Source organism: Borostomias antarcticus, assembly GCF_949987555.1.
Source record: "Borostomias antarcticus genome assembly, chromosome: 1".
Taxonomy (NCBI): domain Eukaryota; kingdom Metazoa; phylum Chordata; class Actinopteri; order Stomiiformes; family Stomiidae; genus Borostomias; species Borostomias antarcticus.
Window position 1 is genome coordinate 22,428,362 of NC_140234.1, and position 14,818 is coordinate 22,443,179.

At 44.3% G+C, this 14,818-nt stretch overlaps 1 protein-coding gene across 2 annotated transcripts; it reads left to right on the top strand.

Moving 5' to 3' along the window:
- The first annotated feature begins 2,111 nt into the window (after positions 1-2,111).
- Positions 2,112-10,917, top strand: LOC311309217 (serine hydroxymethyltransferase, cytosolic-like). 2 transcript variants are annotated; one of them, XM_084438398.1, is made up of 11 exons: positions 2,112-2,137; positions 4,169-4,314; positions 4,681-4,796; positions 5,026-5,171; positions 8,575-8,656; positions 9,109-9,321; positions 9,408-9,521; positions 9,621-9,743; positions 9,976-10,092; positions 10,193-10,303; positions 10,401-10,917. In XM_084438398.1, the coding sequence occupies exons 2-11, from the start codon at positions 4,277-4,279 to the stop codon at positions 10,571-10,573; spliced, it is 1,233 nt and encodes a 410-aa protein (XP_084294524.1). In that variant the 5' UTR covers positions 2,112-2,137; positions 4,169-4,276; the 3' UTR covers positions 10,574-10,917. The 2 variants fall into 2 exon arrangements, with proteins under 2 accessions (XP_084294524.1, XP_084294523.1); XM_084438397.1 differs by lacking the exon at positions 2,112-2,137 and adding an exon at positions 2,278-2,388.
- Positions 10,918-14,818: the final 3,901 nt, after the last annotated feature.

Genomic DNA, 14,818 nt, shown 5'->3' on the forward strand with positions numbered 1-14,818 from the left:
ATATATATATATATATATATATATATATATATATATATATATATGCGATTTAGCCTAGGTCTATATCTATTCATTTCTCATCCAATACATTAGCCTTTCATGATTCGCTTTCATAATTCACTGATTCTAGTTTATCTTTTGGTAGGCCTATTTGAATAGATGATCAATGCATGGAGTTCCACATCTGAAGTCTGTTAATTTGTTTGGGATTCACGAGTAGGCCTAATGTGAGTTTTCTATTTTCTCCTTTCGGTTAATCGGTTGTATCCTTTCTATCAATAACAGGTCATTTTCTGACTCGCTGACATAAATGAACGCGATTATAATTGCGGGCTGAATCCATAGCCTACATCTCACATTCACCTGCTGCTCTGTCTACCTATTCTATGTAGGCTAACGTTATGCGAACTATTTGTTTTTTAAATTGGTTTTCCTACAATTGTGTTGTGTTGCACTCCATATTGTTAGGCTAAATATAGTTTAGATAGGCCTAGCCTACATCTAGATTGAAAACACAGGCATTTTAACCCTAGACCTGTAACCGCCACCGGGTAAAAATCTACCCGTATATAAAAATGCATTAATTTGAGCATTTTGAGATTGTCTCTCAATGAATAGGCCTAAGTGTGTTGGTGGAAATATACAGTATTATTATTATTATAAATATAACGGATTGTTGGTAGTGTATTATTAGTATTATTTCATATCATATTTATTGTTATGACTAAGCAACAACATAAGCATAGTCTATGCATGGAGTGTGTGCTCCTGCGATCGATGAAAAATGGATCCCAAGAAAAAGAGATGGATGAATGGAAAACAAGCATTAGAGCTCTTGACTGAAATGAGTGAGTGCGAGTCTGATGGTGGGGCAGGACTGAGCGATGTGTCCTGGGTTGGCACTTCATCCGAGGGGGGCTCATCTGACGGGTCGTCTCCAGAGCGTCAGAGGAAAGTGAGACGGACTGAGCCTCCACAAGCCAGGTCAACGGCAGCACTGGATACCAGCCCCAGGTGCCCAAGCACTGTAGCATGAATAAACTTTTTAGGCCATATCTATGTAGCCTATAAATAAATATAAAGCTATAGTATAGTGGAAGTGTGTAACGCCCACTCTGAGGCACCAGCGTCATTAAAAACGTAAATGTATACAGTCCAGAGCAGTCGCGTGAGCACGGAATAGAACGCGGAATATACGCAGAATTCGCACCGGGCTCGGTGTGGACACTCGCACTGCGGACGTGGAACTGGAAAATAGCAATGAACCTGCGATGCTAGCGGGGAGAGGGAGTGCTATTTATGTAGTAATGCTAACGGGGAGGTAGGGCTGCTTACTTAGCAGTGCTAGCAGGGGGGGTGGGGGCTGCTTACCTAGCAGTGCTAGCCGGGCGAGTGGGGGCAACTTACCTAGTAGTGCTGGTAATACTTACGCGATCTACTGGGAGCAGGACAAGGCCTCCGGTGTGATGGGTTGGTACTGGAAAGGCAGGGGACGGCTGTCCCCTGTTGGCTAATGGGCTATCCCAGTCAGGAGCTGGCTAGGGCTGGCTAGCCGCAGCAACGTAGCTGTTTGATCTAGACTTGGGGCTCGAGGTCCAAACGTCGGATCCAAAAATCGAATTATTGGATACCGCCAATGTTAGTGCGCGATTTTAAACGCGGAAATATGGTATACAAGTGGAAAAAACGGGATAAAACAATACACTTTTGGGAGAGCTGGCGAGCGCAGTAAACGTAGACTACTTCCTGGGGCATTCCAGTATCACTATAGTTCACTATCACTACTATAAAGATTGATAACCCAGACAGTCTCTCTTGGGACATTGTGCTCCTCAACAGAAGCGTCATGCCTATAGAACTTGAGGGGGCACGTGCCCCCTCAGATTTGGGGGTGTTTCTGTTTTTATTTTTTTTACATTTCTGTTATTTTAGTTTACCATTACATTTTACAATGCAGAGCTATGCTTATTTTCTCTACTGAGCTGAATGTAGGCTATTATTATAATTATGTCATAGACCACCTTTAAAAGCCACCATAACCTCTTTCAAAAAGCCAAACACCCTCTTTCCCGGTGGACTTGGTTTCTTCTAAATTAATACTGGACCTGGAAGCGCCCCCACCCTCGCCTCGTCTCAGGTAAACACGTTTTCGTGGTCTGCTTGTATACATTTAAATTAATGTTGTCCTTAACTGATGAACAGGTCATCCAAATTTTAGGCTATTCTGTATATCCGATTCAATATCCTTCATACTTCAGTATACAGTAGGCTATATCATTCGGACCAATGCCAAGTGAGTAAAAAGTAGCCTACGCTAGATTTGTTTTCCTTTATTTCCCCTTACTCTCCCTTATTTTAATTTTGAAAGTCCTTGGCAGAACGCTACCGGTAAGTTTAATTTCACACTGCTTGAGTGGCAACTTGTAGTGTGCTGTGTCCTGATTTTAAACTGCAAAAATGCACCAAAAAACACTAAAATTTTGTGCGCGCTAATAACGCCTCGCTATCTCGTGCCCCCTCGTATTTTTTTGCATAGAATAGCATACAATAGAATATACTTTATTGTCCCCTCAGGAAAATTTGTCTTGGACTCGTTTGCTGCACAAATCAACTCTATACATAAAAACGTGCCTATCCATTGTATGACCAAAACGGTGGTAGATCAATTATCAGACTTTCTCAAAAGTGCTAGTTTTGTCAACGTTTTGATCTGAACCATTGTATATGATCATAAGTAACCGTAAAACAGGGCTAAACATGCATTTTCCCTTTACTACTCCCATGGGCGATTTTATAGGGGGGGCAGGGGGGGACAAGTGCCCCCCCTGATTGGCCAGCTGCCCTCTTCTTCTGATCTGTCTAAAAGTTGCCTGCAGCTCAATTTAATAAAGATCTTTACCTAATCCATCGTGCGGATATCCTCTCTTTTCTCAGAATTTAACCATTTGATCCTGCACCTTGTCAAAGCTGTGCACACAGATACTCTGTCACGTTTACACGCAAAGTTGAGTTGGCTCTGAGCCTGAGAATTTCATTACCAATAATGATGTTGCATTGTTATTGAGTATGACAATAAAACTTGAACTTGAACTCACTGTAGGCTACATATAGCCATTACCCCTACCGCTACCCTTGTTCTATACCTGGAATAAAATCTGCATCCGTCTTTTGTGAAACGTTTATTATAGTGAAATTAAACCTGCTCTATGAATCACTCCTAGCTTGTCTCGAACTTCCACAATGCAGACTATACTTCTTGTTACACTAGTTGAGCCTTATATATGATAATTAATTAACGTCTACTGACTCATACAGGCTACTTTATATATCTATATATATCAATATATATAAGAAGTAGTTGTGTTGATAAATATGCATACTATATTGATGTACTGGGCGAAAATATATTCTATTTTAATTATGTTAGCTCATCGTAACATTACGCAGACAGAAATATACTGAAAATAGTGCCAGAAACAAGCCGGTGGTGTGATTGGTTGATTTCGCGGAGGAGTTCCCCTCCCCTCCTTCCAGATGAAACGAAAAACAGGAAATACTCCAGTTTTCTGACCTGCGTCACTATTTCAATTTTCAATTTTCAAAGGAGCGTATGCAAAAATCGACAATTGGAAAAACGAGTCCAAATAGTCACATTTCTATTTAACATCAGGTATAGAAAATGCAAAAATTGAAATATTGCAACCAATTACGTATTATTCTATTTAGTCACTTCATTGATACATTTAAACTGATAAAAGTTACACGGACCGTTTGCACGCATTGCATATTACATTGTTTGGGTCTTTTTCCGATGCTGTAAAAAATTGCCAAATCAGAGACGACTCTTGCTTCTGACTTTAAGTCAGTTAAGCAGGGCAAGCTACGGTGCTTCAAAGAATGTAGCGCGATTCCTTAATAAGTCGTTAATGATTTGTTAATAAATTATTTTTTGTTAATAATTATGAAATGCAAAATAATATTAATAATAACAATAGCCTAATAATAATAATAATTCATTTATTTTAGAAGATCGGCTTTTGCGGTTGGCCAATTTAAATCGGTGGCCGATCGATCTGAGCATCCCTATGTATAATATAGGATATAAGTGATAGGCAATATAAGTGATATTGTAGCCTACATGTGATTGACGTGTGAGTGTGTGTGGTAGGTGTTTGACATCATCAAGAAGGAGAAGCACAGACAGACGTACTGGCTGGAGCTGATCGCCTCTGAGAACTTCCCCAGCCGAGCTGTGCTGGAGGCTCTGGGGTCCTGCATGAACAACAAGTACTCTAAGGGATACCCCGGGCAGAGGTACACTCACACACCCTACCTAACACTACCTTACTACACGCACACACATGTGTGCGCACCCTACCTAACACTGCTGTAGCCTACTACACACACACACACACACACACACACACTGTTGTGGCCCATACAGATTAGCCTACAGGATTTCCCTCATTACCTAACACTACTACCTTACTACACACACACCCAACCTAACACTGCTGTACTACACACACACACACACACACACACACACACACACACACACACACACACACACACACACACACACCCTACTCAGCACTTACACACACATACATCCACTAGTGTTCACCACATGATGGAAGCTCATTAATATTCAACTCTAGCCTGTGTGTGTGTGTGTAGGTACTATGCAGGTACAGAACATGTAGATGAGCTGGAGAGACTGTGCCAGAAGAGAGCCCTAGAGGCCTACGGTCTGGACTCAGAGATATGGGGTGTCAACGTGCAACCGCTTTCAGGTATTTAACAGACTCAGTCACACAATCACACACGAGTACACATGCACACTTGCTGACTCACTGCGTAGCTGAGTACTCAACATCAATCATTGACATGATGTCGGCACCTGTCTGAAAGGCATCTCTCTTTTTTCAAGAACATCTCAGTACCTCATCTGTTAACTGTGCAAATTGTTTTTGGTTATTTGTTTGTAAAATGTGTTGGGTCTTCTCTCTCCCTTCCCCCCAGGTTCACCTGCTAACTTAGCGGTGTATACCGCCGTCGTGGGGCCCCGTGGGAGGATCATGGGGCTGGACATGCCTGACGGAGGTCACTTGACCCACGGCTTCAAGACTTCTGCCTCCTCCATCTTCTTTGAGTCCATGCCTTTTAAGGTACAGACACACAGGCACACTGCAACCCAATAAATTGAACACTCCCTACTCAAGAGATCACTACTATTACTATTCTTCTACTGGGCTCTGACATATATGACACTGTTCTCTCATTAGCCAGTCCTCTGTGGGGAGGACTAACTCTAAGTTAACACAACACTCTTTATAGAATCACACAAGGAGTGTAGTCTCTGTTCATTTATCGAACACAGTTGAGTTAGGAGTAATCCCGACACGGATGTTACACAAATGTTTTTATGTCCCCCTGACAGACCTTGGCCGCATTTCCCGAAATCCTTCTTAGCGCTAAGAAGCTCTTTGAGTCTTCTTACCGCTCCCGAAAGAAGCAAACGCGTTTCCCGAAACCCTTCTTAGCCAAAGACGTTCTTTCGTAAGAAGGTTTTGAAAGAGGGCTCTGGGGCGTTCTTAACACTCATCTTAGCGACCAAACGCTCGCAGACCCAGCCGTGTCAGGCAAAAAGAGATATTTATCTAATGCGCACTGTTCCGTCTTATTGTGTTTCCCTCTTTTTCCTTTCTTTCATGCACCCTATAGTGTTTAAAATTGGGGGAAACTTGAAAATCTCTCCTAATATGTTTACATGTGTTTTACCGTATCCCTCTAATCAGAATGGATTCCTTTTATAGTAAGAATGTATTATTCTTATTATAAAAGGATAATTAAAAATTATTTAAAAAAAATAATAATTATATAGGCCTAGCACCTTTCACAGAACCCAAGGTCGTTTAAATTTTTAATTTTGATGCTGCTCTGTAGTTTTTCTCGCTATTTGGTGAAGGCCTACTGCCTCCTACTTCAACAGGCTTTATATATCAAGCAATTTGAGCTGCAGTCCATGTCTGAAATAAATAAAGTTGAATTAAGTTTAACATCATGACCATTATTATTCTGCAACCATCCCACATCTGCATGCAAATACAGTATGAGATACAGTAGTTCAGCCCCATCAAATGTGTGCAACTACCCCCGGATCATCATACACCGTAGTCTGCATTAACCAATAGCTGTGTGTGATTGGATGAGATATCCACTTGGATACACCTGTTGTTTGTCATCACACACATGAGCAACGGGGAATGGGTGCATTGGGTTGCAGGCCACCACGGGCTGGCCATGTAGGCCTATCCTGCTTGTGAATCCTCTGTATACATTGGTGCATATCCTGTTATGCACTGTGTATTTTTAGATGTAAATACAGATGCTGGTTGCCCTGCAACTGGCATGTTCTGTTTTAATATCTGTGTTGCTTTTATGGCTCTCCGTGCTACTAACCCTTTTCTGCCTCCCTCCTCCCTAGTGCCTCTCTCCCTCCTACCTTCTAACCAGGTCCAGTGGATGCCCCACTGTCACCCGCAGACCACCCTGAGTCCGATAGATACCCCCGTGTCTGCTATGGATGGCCAGTACAGCCACTAACCCTGTCCTCCTCCCTAGTGTCTCTCCCTCTTATACTCTTAAACCCCCCCCCCTCCATCCTCGCCCAAAAGTCCACCTTATTTCTCCTGGAAAGGCCCCCTGCCTCCTCGTGACTAGCTTCCCACTCTGTGTCGTCAGCTGTCCCTATCCAGCCAACCCTACCCCTTTTTTACCTTTGGCTCTCTGCTTTCTGTTTCCCCACCTCTGCTTTGTGGGATGAGCCTGTTCTGCTAAGTGCTTACTGTGCTTTGTTATATGATTCACTTAAAGGACAATGCTCGTTTTTGACAACCATGACAATCTGTCTTTATGAATCGCTAGTTGTGCTTTTTCACATGCCTCTGTAATATGATCTTTAGAAACGTCTTTAGACACGAAATATCTTCCTCACTTGCTCCAGCACGCATGCGCACAGCGTGCTGGAGCAAGTGAGGAAGCTATTTCGTTTCGAAAGACGTTTCTAAAGATCATATTACAGAGGCATGTGAAAAACCACAACAGGCATACGCTCTATGTAAGCACAACTAGCAATTCATAAAGACAGATTGATGAAAACAACCGTTTCGCGGCAGAAAATAGATTTTTAGAAACTGCATTCTAAGTGCCCCGACCACCGCCATTTCATGGATATACTGGCTCGCGCTGGATTTTAAATTTCTTCTACATGCCTCCGAACTACACCAAAGTGATCTCGGTGAGTCAAACGTCTTATAATATGTCGTAAATAAGGTCCAGGTTGTCAAAAACGAGCATTGTCCTTTCAATATCATATTAGAGACTACAGGGATAGCTAACACATAATGGCCTACCATGTAGGCAACTTCTCTGTAACTATTTGTGCACTCTCCTGTTAGTCACGTCTCTCTTATGAAGTATCTAGCCCATGTTTACTGCTCTTTATATGTTCTTAGGCAATAGACAAACATTTTCCAGGAGCTTGCTCGATCGTCTAATTGAGAGAGGTCAGGGAAGAATTTTTACAGCTCACTTTTCTGTCCCCCGGGTGAAACTGTTAGTTTTTTTTGCTTCCCTCTGGAATATGTAGGGGTGAGACCTATGCCCACCCTCCCATTGCTCTATGTAGAGCGCATTGTGTTGCCTCTGTGTATGAAATGCACTATACAAATAACGTTTGATTTGATTTGATGTATTCATGCTCATCAGATGGGCCATTTTTTGTTGCTTATTTGTAGGCTACATGCAGTTTGTTGTGCCATCTTGAATGTGTCCTTTGTGGCTTAGTATTTCTAGCCTACCTGTCACAAGGTCTCGCATTGTACCGTGCATAGGTGAGCTGTTGATATTTGGTGGGCATGGCAGGAGAATGGGAGATGTGTGGATTCAGTTCGCAATTAGTATTATAATCGCGTTCGGGCGCCTTGTTACCCCCGTGTTCATTTTTAGCGTGATTTTATTGATAGGGTTAAGTAGGACGCCACTTGTTACATCAGACTTTCATTTGGGAGCATGCAATTACGTGGAATAATCAATTAGCCTGGCAACGATTGTTTTGTTTTCAGTACCGAGGTGGTGGACAGCTCCTGTAAAGAAGCTTCTTAAGCGCGGCGCTAAGATGGACCTTAAGAAGAACTCAAAGAAGACGTTCGGGAAACACTCTCTTCTTAAGGCTCCGTCTTAGCGACCTCTTCTTTGGAGCCGTCTTAACTCCTTAAGAAGGTTCTTTATCGGGAAACCCGGCCATTGTCACTTTGACCCAGTGATTGCAAGTCCCTGACCGAGTAGATGTAACCTCTACAGCTATGGGTTGTCTAGGTTATGTCCCTGCCCCCCTCTCCCTTGATAGGCTGATGAGTAGAGCCTGATGGTGGTAAACCAATCGTTTTTGGGTGTACTGATCAAAGTTCATGGCTACAGCCTTTAGTCTATGAAAGCAGGAGTGTGTGTGGGTGGTAGAGGGCGGGGAGGTTGAACTGATTCATCATGTCCTGAATGTGTCTTCTGTAGGTCAATCCAGAGACTGGTTTAATTGACTACAACAGACTGGAAGAGCACGCACGGCTGTTTCACCCCAGACTCATCATTGCAGGTCACAACACACACACACACACACACACTCGCACACAGCAGGTCCTGATGTCAGCAGTTTATACAGTATACCCAGTCACACAATGACCCCTCCCAACACAGGGAACAGGACATACTGTTGTTCTGTAGATAACACTACGTGCTTCTGTCGATAGTGTTTTAATGTTCTGTCAATACAGTCTTCATTACATGATGTAGTAATTATTTCCAAAGCTCAATATGACAGAACCTCAACAGATTCAGAGATCTAGTGAATGAGCGATAGACCTAATGGTGTTGCTCTTCTCTCCTATAATAGCCTGTAGGTTGGCTTGTGGAGTCTCCATTACTTCCCTCACACTCACCCAGATCTACTAGAGGCTCTCATGTATCGCAGGCTGTCGAGTAGGTAGAGGGCCTGGAGCCAGATTTAGATATGGTAACTGAACCCTTGTCTCGTCCTCTCTCCTCCAGGAGCCAGCTCATACTCCCGTAACCTCGACTACGCTCGTTTTCGTCAGATTGCGGATGAGAACGGAGCGTTCCTACTTGCCGACATGGCCCACATCAGTGGGCTGGTGGCAGCTGGTGTGGTGCCCTCCCCCTTCAAGTACTGCGACATTGTCTCCACGACGACGCACAAAACACTCAGAGGCTGTCGGTCCGGCTTAATCTTCTACAGGAAGGGTGTGTGTGTGTGTGTGTGCGCGCGTGTTGAAAAGGCTTCACTGAATGAGAGTGCAGGTGTTTAAGTCTAGATCCATCTTCCTCAGGTGTGCATAGTGTGGACGCTAAGGGGAAGATAACGATGTACAACCTGGAGTCTCCGATCAACCAGGCCGTGTTCCCCGGTCTGCAGGGAGGGCCTCACAACCACGCCATCGCCGGTAGGAGGACCACACAACCCTCTGCTCACCTATATCCATGACTGGTCAAACACAACCATGGGTCACGCTCACTCCAACTGCCGTTTCTCACTTTCTCAGGAGTGGCGGTGGCCCTGAAGCAGGCCCTAACCCCGGAGTTTAAGGCCTACCAGCTGCAGGTGCTGGCCAACTGTAAAGCCCTGGCCAACGCCCTCATCAGCCACGGCTACAAGATCGTCACTGGTGAGACAAACACTGAATCAGGCCCTGACACCTGACCCTCAACACCAGAGAGATCTCGGTGAATTAGGCTAGCAATATGGCAGTATTTTCAACCAGCCCCAACCAAATTAGATGGAACTCGGAAACAAGGCGGCACGTTGGGGCCACTTCCACATTGCTCACTTGTTTTCCAGATGTCCTTCCCAGATATTCAGATAGTTTCTCATGCACTCTCCGACCTGCTGTTCTCCAGGCGGTTCTGATAACCACCAGATCCTGCTGGACCTGCAGCCCAACAGAGTCGATGTTGGGTGGGCTGAGAAGTTGCTAGAAGCCTGCGCCATCACCTGCAACAGTAGCACCTTCCCAGGTAACATGCGTATACATCACACAGACATTCCTGCCTTACCTATGTGTGTGTGTGTGGGGGGGGGGTGTACGTGCATAGTAACCCTGTGTGTTTATTTCAGCTGACAAGAGTGTTCCGCATCCCATTGGTCTGAGGTTCGGTTCTCCTTCTCTGACCTCCAGAGGCTTGGTAGAGTCTGACTTCGAGAAGGTAGCAGAGTTTATCCACAGAGGTAAGCTTAGACCTTCAGTGTATGTGTATGCGCGCGTGCGTGTGTTAAAGTGAGTGCGTTACACCTCACGGACTCCCTTGTGGTGTCTGTCCTGCAGGTATAGAGCTGACACTGCAGATCCAGTCCAGCCTGTACCTCCAGGCCACTCTAGAGGACTTCAAGAAGGCCCTGGCCCACGGAGAGAAGCACCAGCAGGCGGTAGCGGAGCTCAGGGCAAATGTGGAGGCCTTCATTGGCAGCTTCCCCATGCCTGGCCTGCCTGAGCTCTAGAGAACCAAGACGAGATCTGAGTTTTGCCCTTGAACTGCTGTCAAATGTGTTTCAGTGGCCTCTGCTGGTTTGTGTGTGGGTGGGTGTGTGTGTGTTACTGAAGATCCCCATTTCCTTTCCACTTTGCCTGTGCCGACCAGTGAACCAGGGGTGTATTCAGAATTAGGTTACATTAGAGATTACAGTACATCACGCTGCACCTCTAAAAATGTTATATTTTTAAAAAAAAAGGTTATATACTGTTGCAGATCTGAATGTGCCCGTGATCCCAGTCTGTATGCTGTATGCCAACAGTTGGTTGCCCTTGATATTGTTGCTGAACTTGGGTCCTTTGAAGTGCTTTAACCGAGATTTATGTGGATATCTGAACAGATTAAACACTACACTGTGACTTTGTTCTTGTGTTTCTTTCCTATGCTGTCCACCGCCTTGCGTAAATCTGCTCTTAATCTCTGAATAGAGCTACACTGTAACTCTTAAGACCAAATGCAAGCGACTTAAACTGTATCATTAATATATGATCTGTCGGAGAGGATGAATCAAAGTTCCTTAATGTATGATTACATTACAGTACATTCATCATTTAGCTGACACATTTATCCAAAGAAGCTAACAATAAATGCATTTAATGTAGGAAAAGCCAATGTACTACTATTTGCCAGAACTCACATGTGCATCTCCTTTCTAAAACAAGTGACTAAGAACCTTATCTAGTGCTGAAGGCAAAGTGCAGGAATGGAAATCGAAAATACAATAGATGCTTAAGAGGGAGGATCGTGGTAGTACTTCTTGAAGAGAGAAATTTGAAGCCTGCGACGAAAGATGGGCAGCGACTCTGCTGTCCTGACATCAGTGACCAGTTCTTTCCACCACTGTGGGGCCAGAACAGAAAGAGCTGTGACCGTGTCGATCGACCGCAGAGTCCTTGGAGTGACAGGGCAACCAGTCGCCCCGAGGTAGCAGAGCGTAGCGGTCGGAAGGGAGTATAGGGTTTGACCATGGCCTGGAGGTAGGAGGGGGCTGTTCCTTTCATTGCCCTGTAGGCTAGTGCCAGAGTTTTAAACTGGATGCAAGCTGCTACAGGGAGCCAGTGTAGGGAATGGAAAAGGGAAGTTGTGTGGGAGAACATGGATTGGTTGAACAACAGGCGAGCAGCAGCTTTCTGGACAAGTTCCAGGGGTTTAATGGCTGATACCGGGCCCCAGCAAGGAGGGAGTTGCAGTAGTCAAAGCGGGAGATGACCAGGGCCTGGATGAGCATCTGCACTGTTTTGTTAGTGAGGAAAGGGCGAATGCTCCTGATGTTGTAGAGCAGAAATCTGCTGGAGCGTGTGATTGATGTGATATGTGCAGAGAACGACCAAGGTCATCCAAGGTCACACCCAGGTTCCTCACAGTCCAGGTTGGTGTCACCACTGTGTCTTCAATGGTGATTTCCAGGTCCCGGTGCGGGCAGCCCTTCCCCGGGAGGAACAGTAGCTCAATCTTGTACAGGTTGAGCTTGAGGTGATATGTCGCCATCCACTCTGAGATGTCAGCCAAGTACCCAGCTATGTGTGTCTCCACTTGTGTCAGAAGGAGAAATGACAGGACCAGTTCGGTGTCATCGCCACAGCAGTGATAGGAGAAGCCATGCGAGCGAATGACAGAGCCCAGGGAAGCAGAGGTTAGTGTAGAGAGAAGAAAAGAGGACCCAGGACAGACCCTTGTGGAACTCCCGTAGTCAGACTACACAGTTCCAACATCAACCCTCTCCATGTCACCTGGTAGGACCAGCTCGTCAGATAGGATGCTAACAGGGAATGTGCAGAGCCAGCGATGCCTTTCTCCTCGAGGGTGGAGAGGAGGATCTAGTGGTCTATCATATCAAATGCTGTTCACAGGTCTAGGAATATCAGGACAGAAGAGAGTGTTCGCTCTCGCGGCATGGAGTGACTCCGAAGTTGGCAAAATCGTCAGGGAGGAGGAGTTGGTGGTTTGAGTAGGGAGGGCGGAGGAAACGGCAGAGGAAAGGTCACTAGGGGAGAGCAAGCGGAGGTGGCTACAGGTAGTAACCATGTGAGTAGGAGGAGGAATTACGGGGGAAGAGGGGAGGGAGAGGGAGTAGGACATGAAATAGTGGTCAGAGAGATGGAGGGGAGTGACAGAGAGGTTAGGGGTGGAACAGTGTCTAGTGAACATGACATCCAGTTGTTTGCCGGCTTTGTGAGTAGGTGAATATACTGCAAAAGGTACACTTTCCAAACGTGACACTCTTTACCACTCTTCCATCCAGTTTGTCACACATGACACATACAGTACACACCACTGCACTCGTTACTCTTTGGACACCTAACCTTCATACCCGTCATAACATTCCCTAGTTTAATCTCATTTGCACCCTTCTCCAACTATCACTTCTCTACCTATGTCACATGTGACACTAAATGCCTCTCACACACTGACTCCCACAAAAGTCAGTTCATTTACAATGGCTCTACACAATATCCAGAGTCTTAAAGCACACTTTAAAGATGTACACACACATCAATTCTTTATGAACGCTGATTGCATTTGTGTAACAGAAACATGGCTAACATCTGCCATAGCCACATTTGAGCTATGCATGTGACTGTCTGTGTTGCCTGACTAGGTACATCAGGTTAAATCCATGCAACATCATCATCATACAACCACAATCACATTTAATTAATCTGATGATGTCAAGTGAGTGTCAGGTCCTTTTAAGCATCTTAATACATTTCTTCTATTTTGGGACATATTTCTAGGACCTATTTCTCTGCATGTCTACATCCCACATGGTCATTCTCCCGGCCTTCCATCTGCCTGGTAGACCCACCTTAACAATCAAGTATTACTGCAGGGAGAGCTTGACAATTCAGTAATCTGTGAACAACACACAATTCTTGTTTCTCTCTTAACCTCACAGTTTTCATAAGAATGCCCCTCTCCCACCCATACATTTGGTGTAAGTAGGCTATGTAATCTAAGGTCTACTGCGATGTCCCTGGATGAAGCATGTATGCTATAGACCATTCCCTTTCCATATTTGAAATGTGTATGGTATAGACTACTCCACTCTCCCTAGGCTAATAGTTACTACCCTCTCCCGGGATGAAATGGGAAGAATGGAACTACCCTACAGCATCTAGAAGATTCAAAAACAATCAATAATCTACCCTCTCCCTGGGTATAATTCTGTAGTCTAATTGGCTACTGTCCCTTTTCCTGTGAAGTATGTTATATATAATATAGCTGATAATAGTGTTTCTGGGAGATTGGAATTGTGTCAATTACCTAAGATTTGCTCTTAACATGTTGCAGTAAACCTAGCCTACAAGGCTCCTAATGACATGTCTGTAATGTTTAAGAAGTCTCACAGTTAAAGTAAGGTAATGTCCCTCCAATTGACCTGAATGACTACTGTCAAACTAAAGTGGAGTCCATATGTATTCAATTGTAGTGATCTTGATTATTTCAGTTAAACAAGCACATTCTTCATATAAGAAGAGACGACACATTGGTTTAATTCTAGCAATGAAAATACAATGAAAGTGCAATGGGGGTCCCTTTGCACAACAATGCTTATATAAACATCAAAATGTAATCTGACAGTATTGTGCCCAATTAGTTAGTTGTAGAGCATGCCATCAGCTACCCATACAAGCATTATGAACCCCATTTAGCCACGGGGGGCGCTACAGCAATTAATTGCGTTTAAGCCACTTTTAAGAATTTCGGCTCGTTATAGCGCCACCCTTTGGCCTAACTTCTGAATATTTCTTCAGTTACCTCAAGATATGCTCTGGTACTACTATATCTGTTTTCCGAAGTACCATCCAAGCGGTTAGGCCTGAACAGGAAATGAGCTCCCATTCAGTTTATTCTGGCCAGTAATGGAGGCTTTGCATCGGGCTGACATTATTGATATGAACACAACGTTTTGTGGTGTTCCATGCATTCCTTCAGAAGTTATATGCCTTTTTGTGAAAAGCCACACCCTCTGCAATATTCAATTGCTCACAGTGGCTATTTTCATCAAGTTTTCTAAATTATGCCAAGATGGAACTTAGAATATTCATTGCTAGATTCTATATACTGTGCTTCATGTAGATTGACAAAACTTCCTAGGAGGATATAGATTTGAAGTGTTTTTCAAAAAATGCAAAATTGTTGCAAATTAACAATCTGAAGTTATGGCTCCTTGAGACAGATTTGTTCAAGCTGATGAGACATATATGCCTCC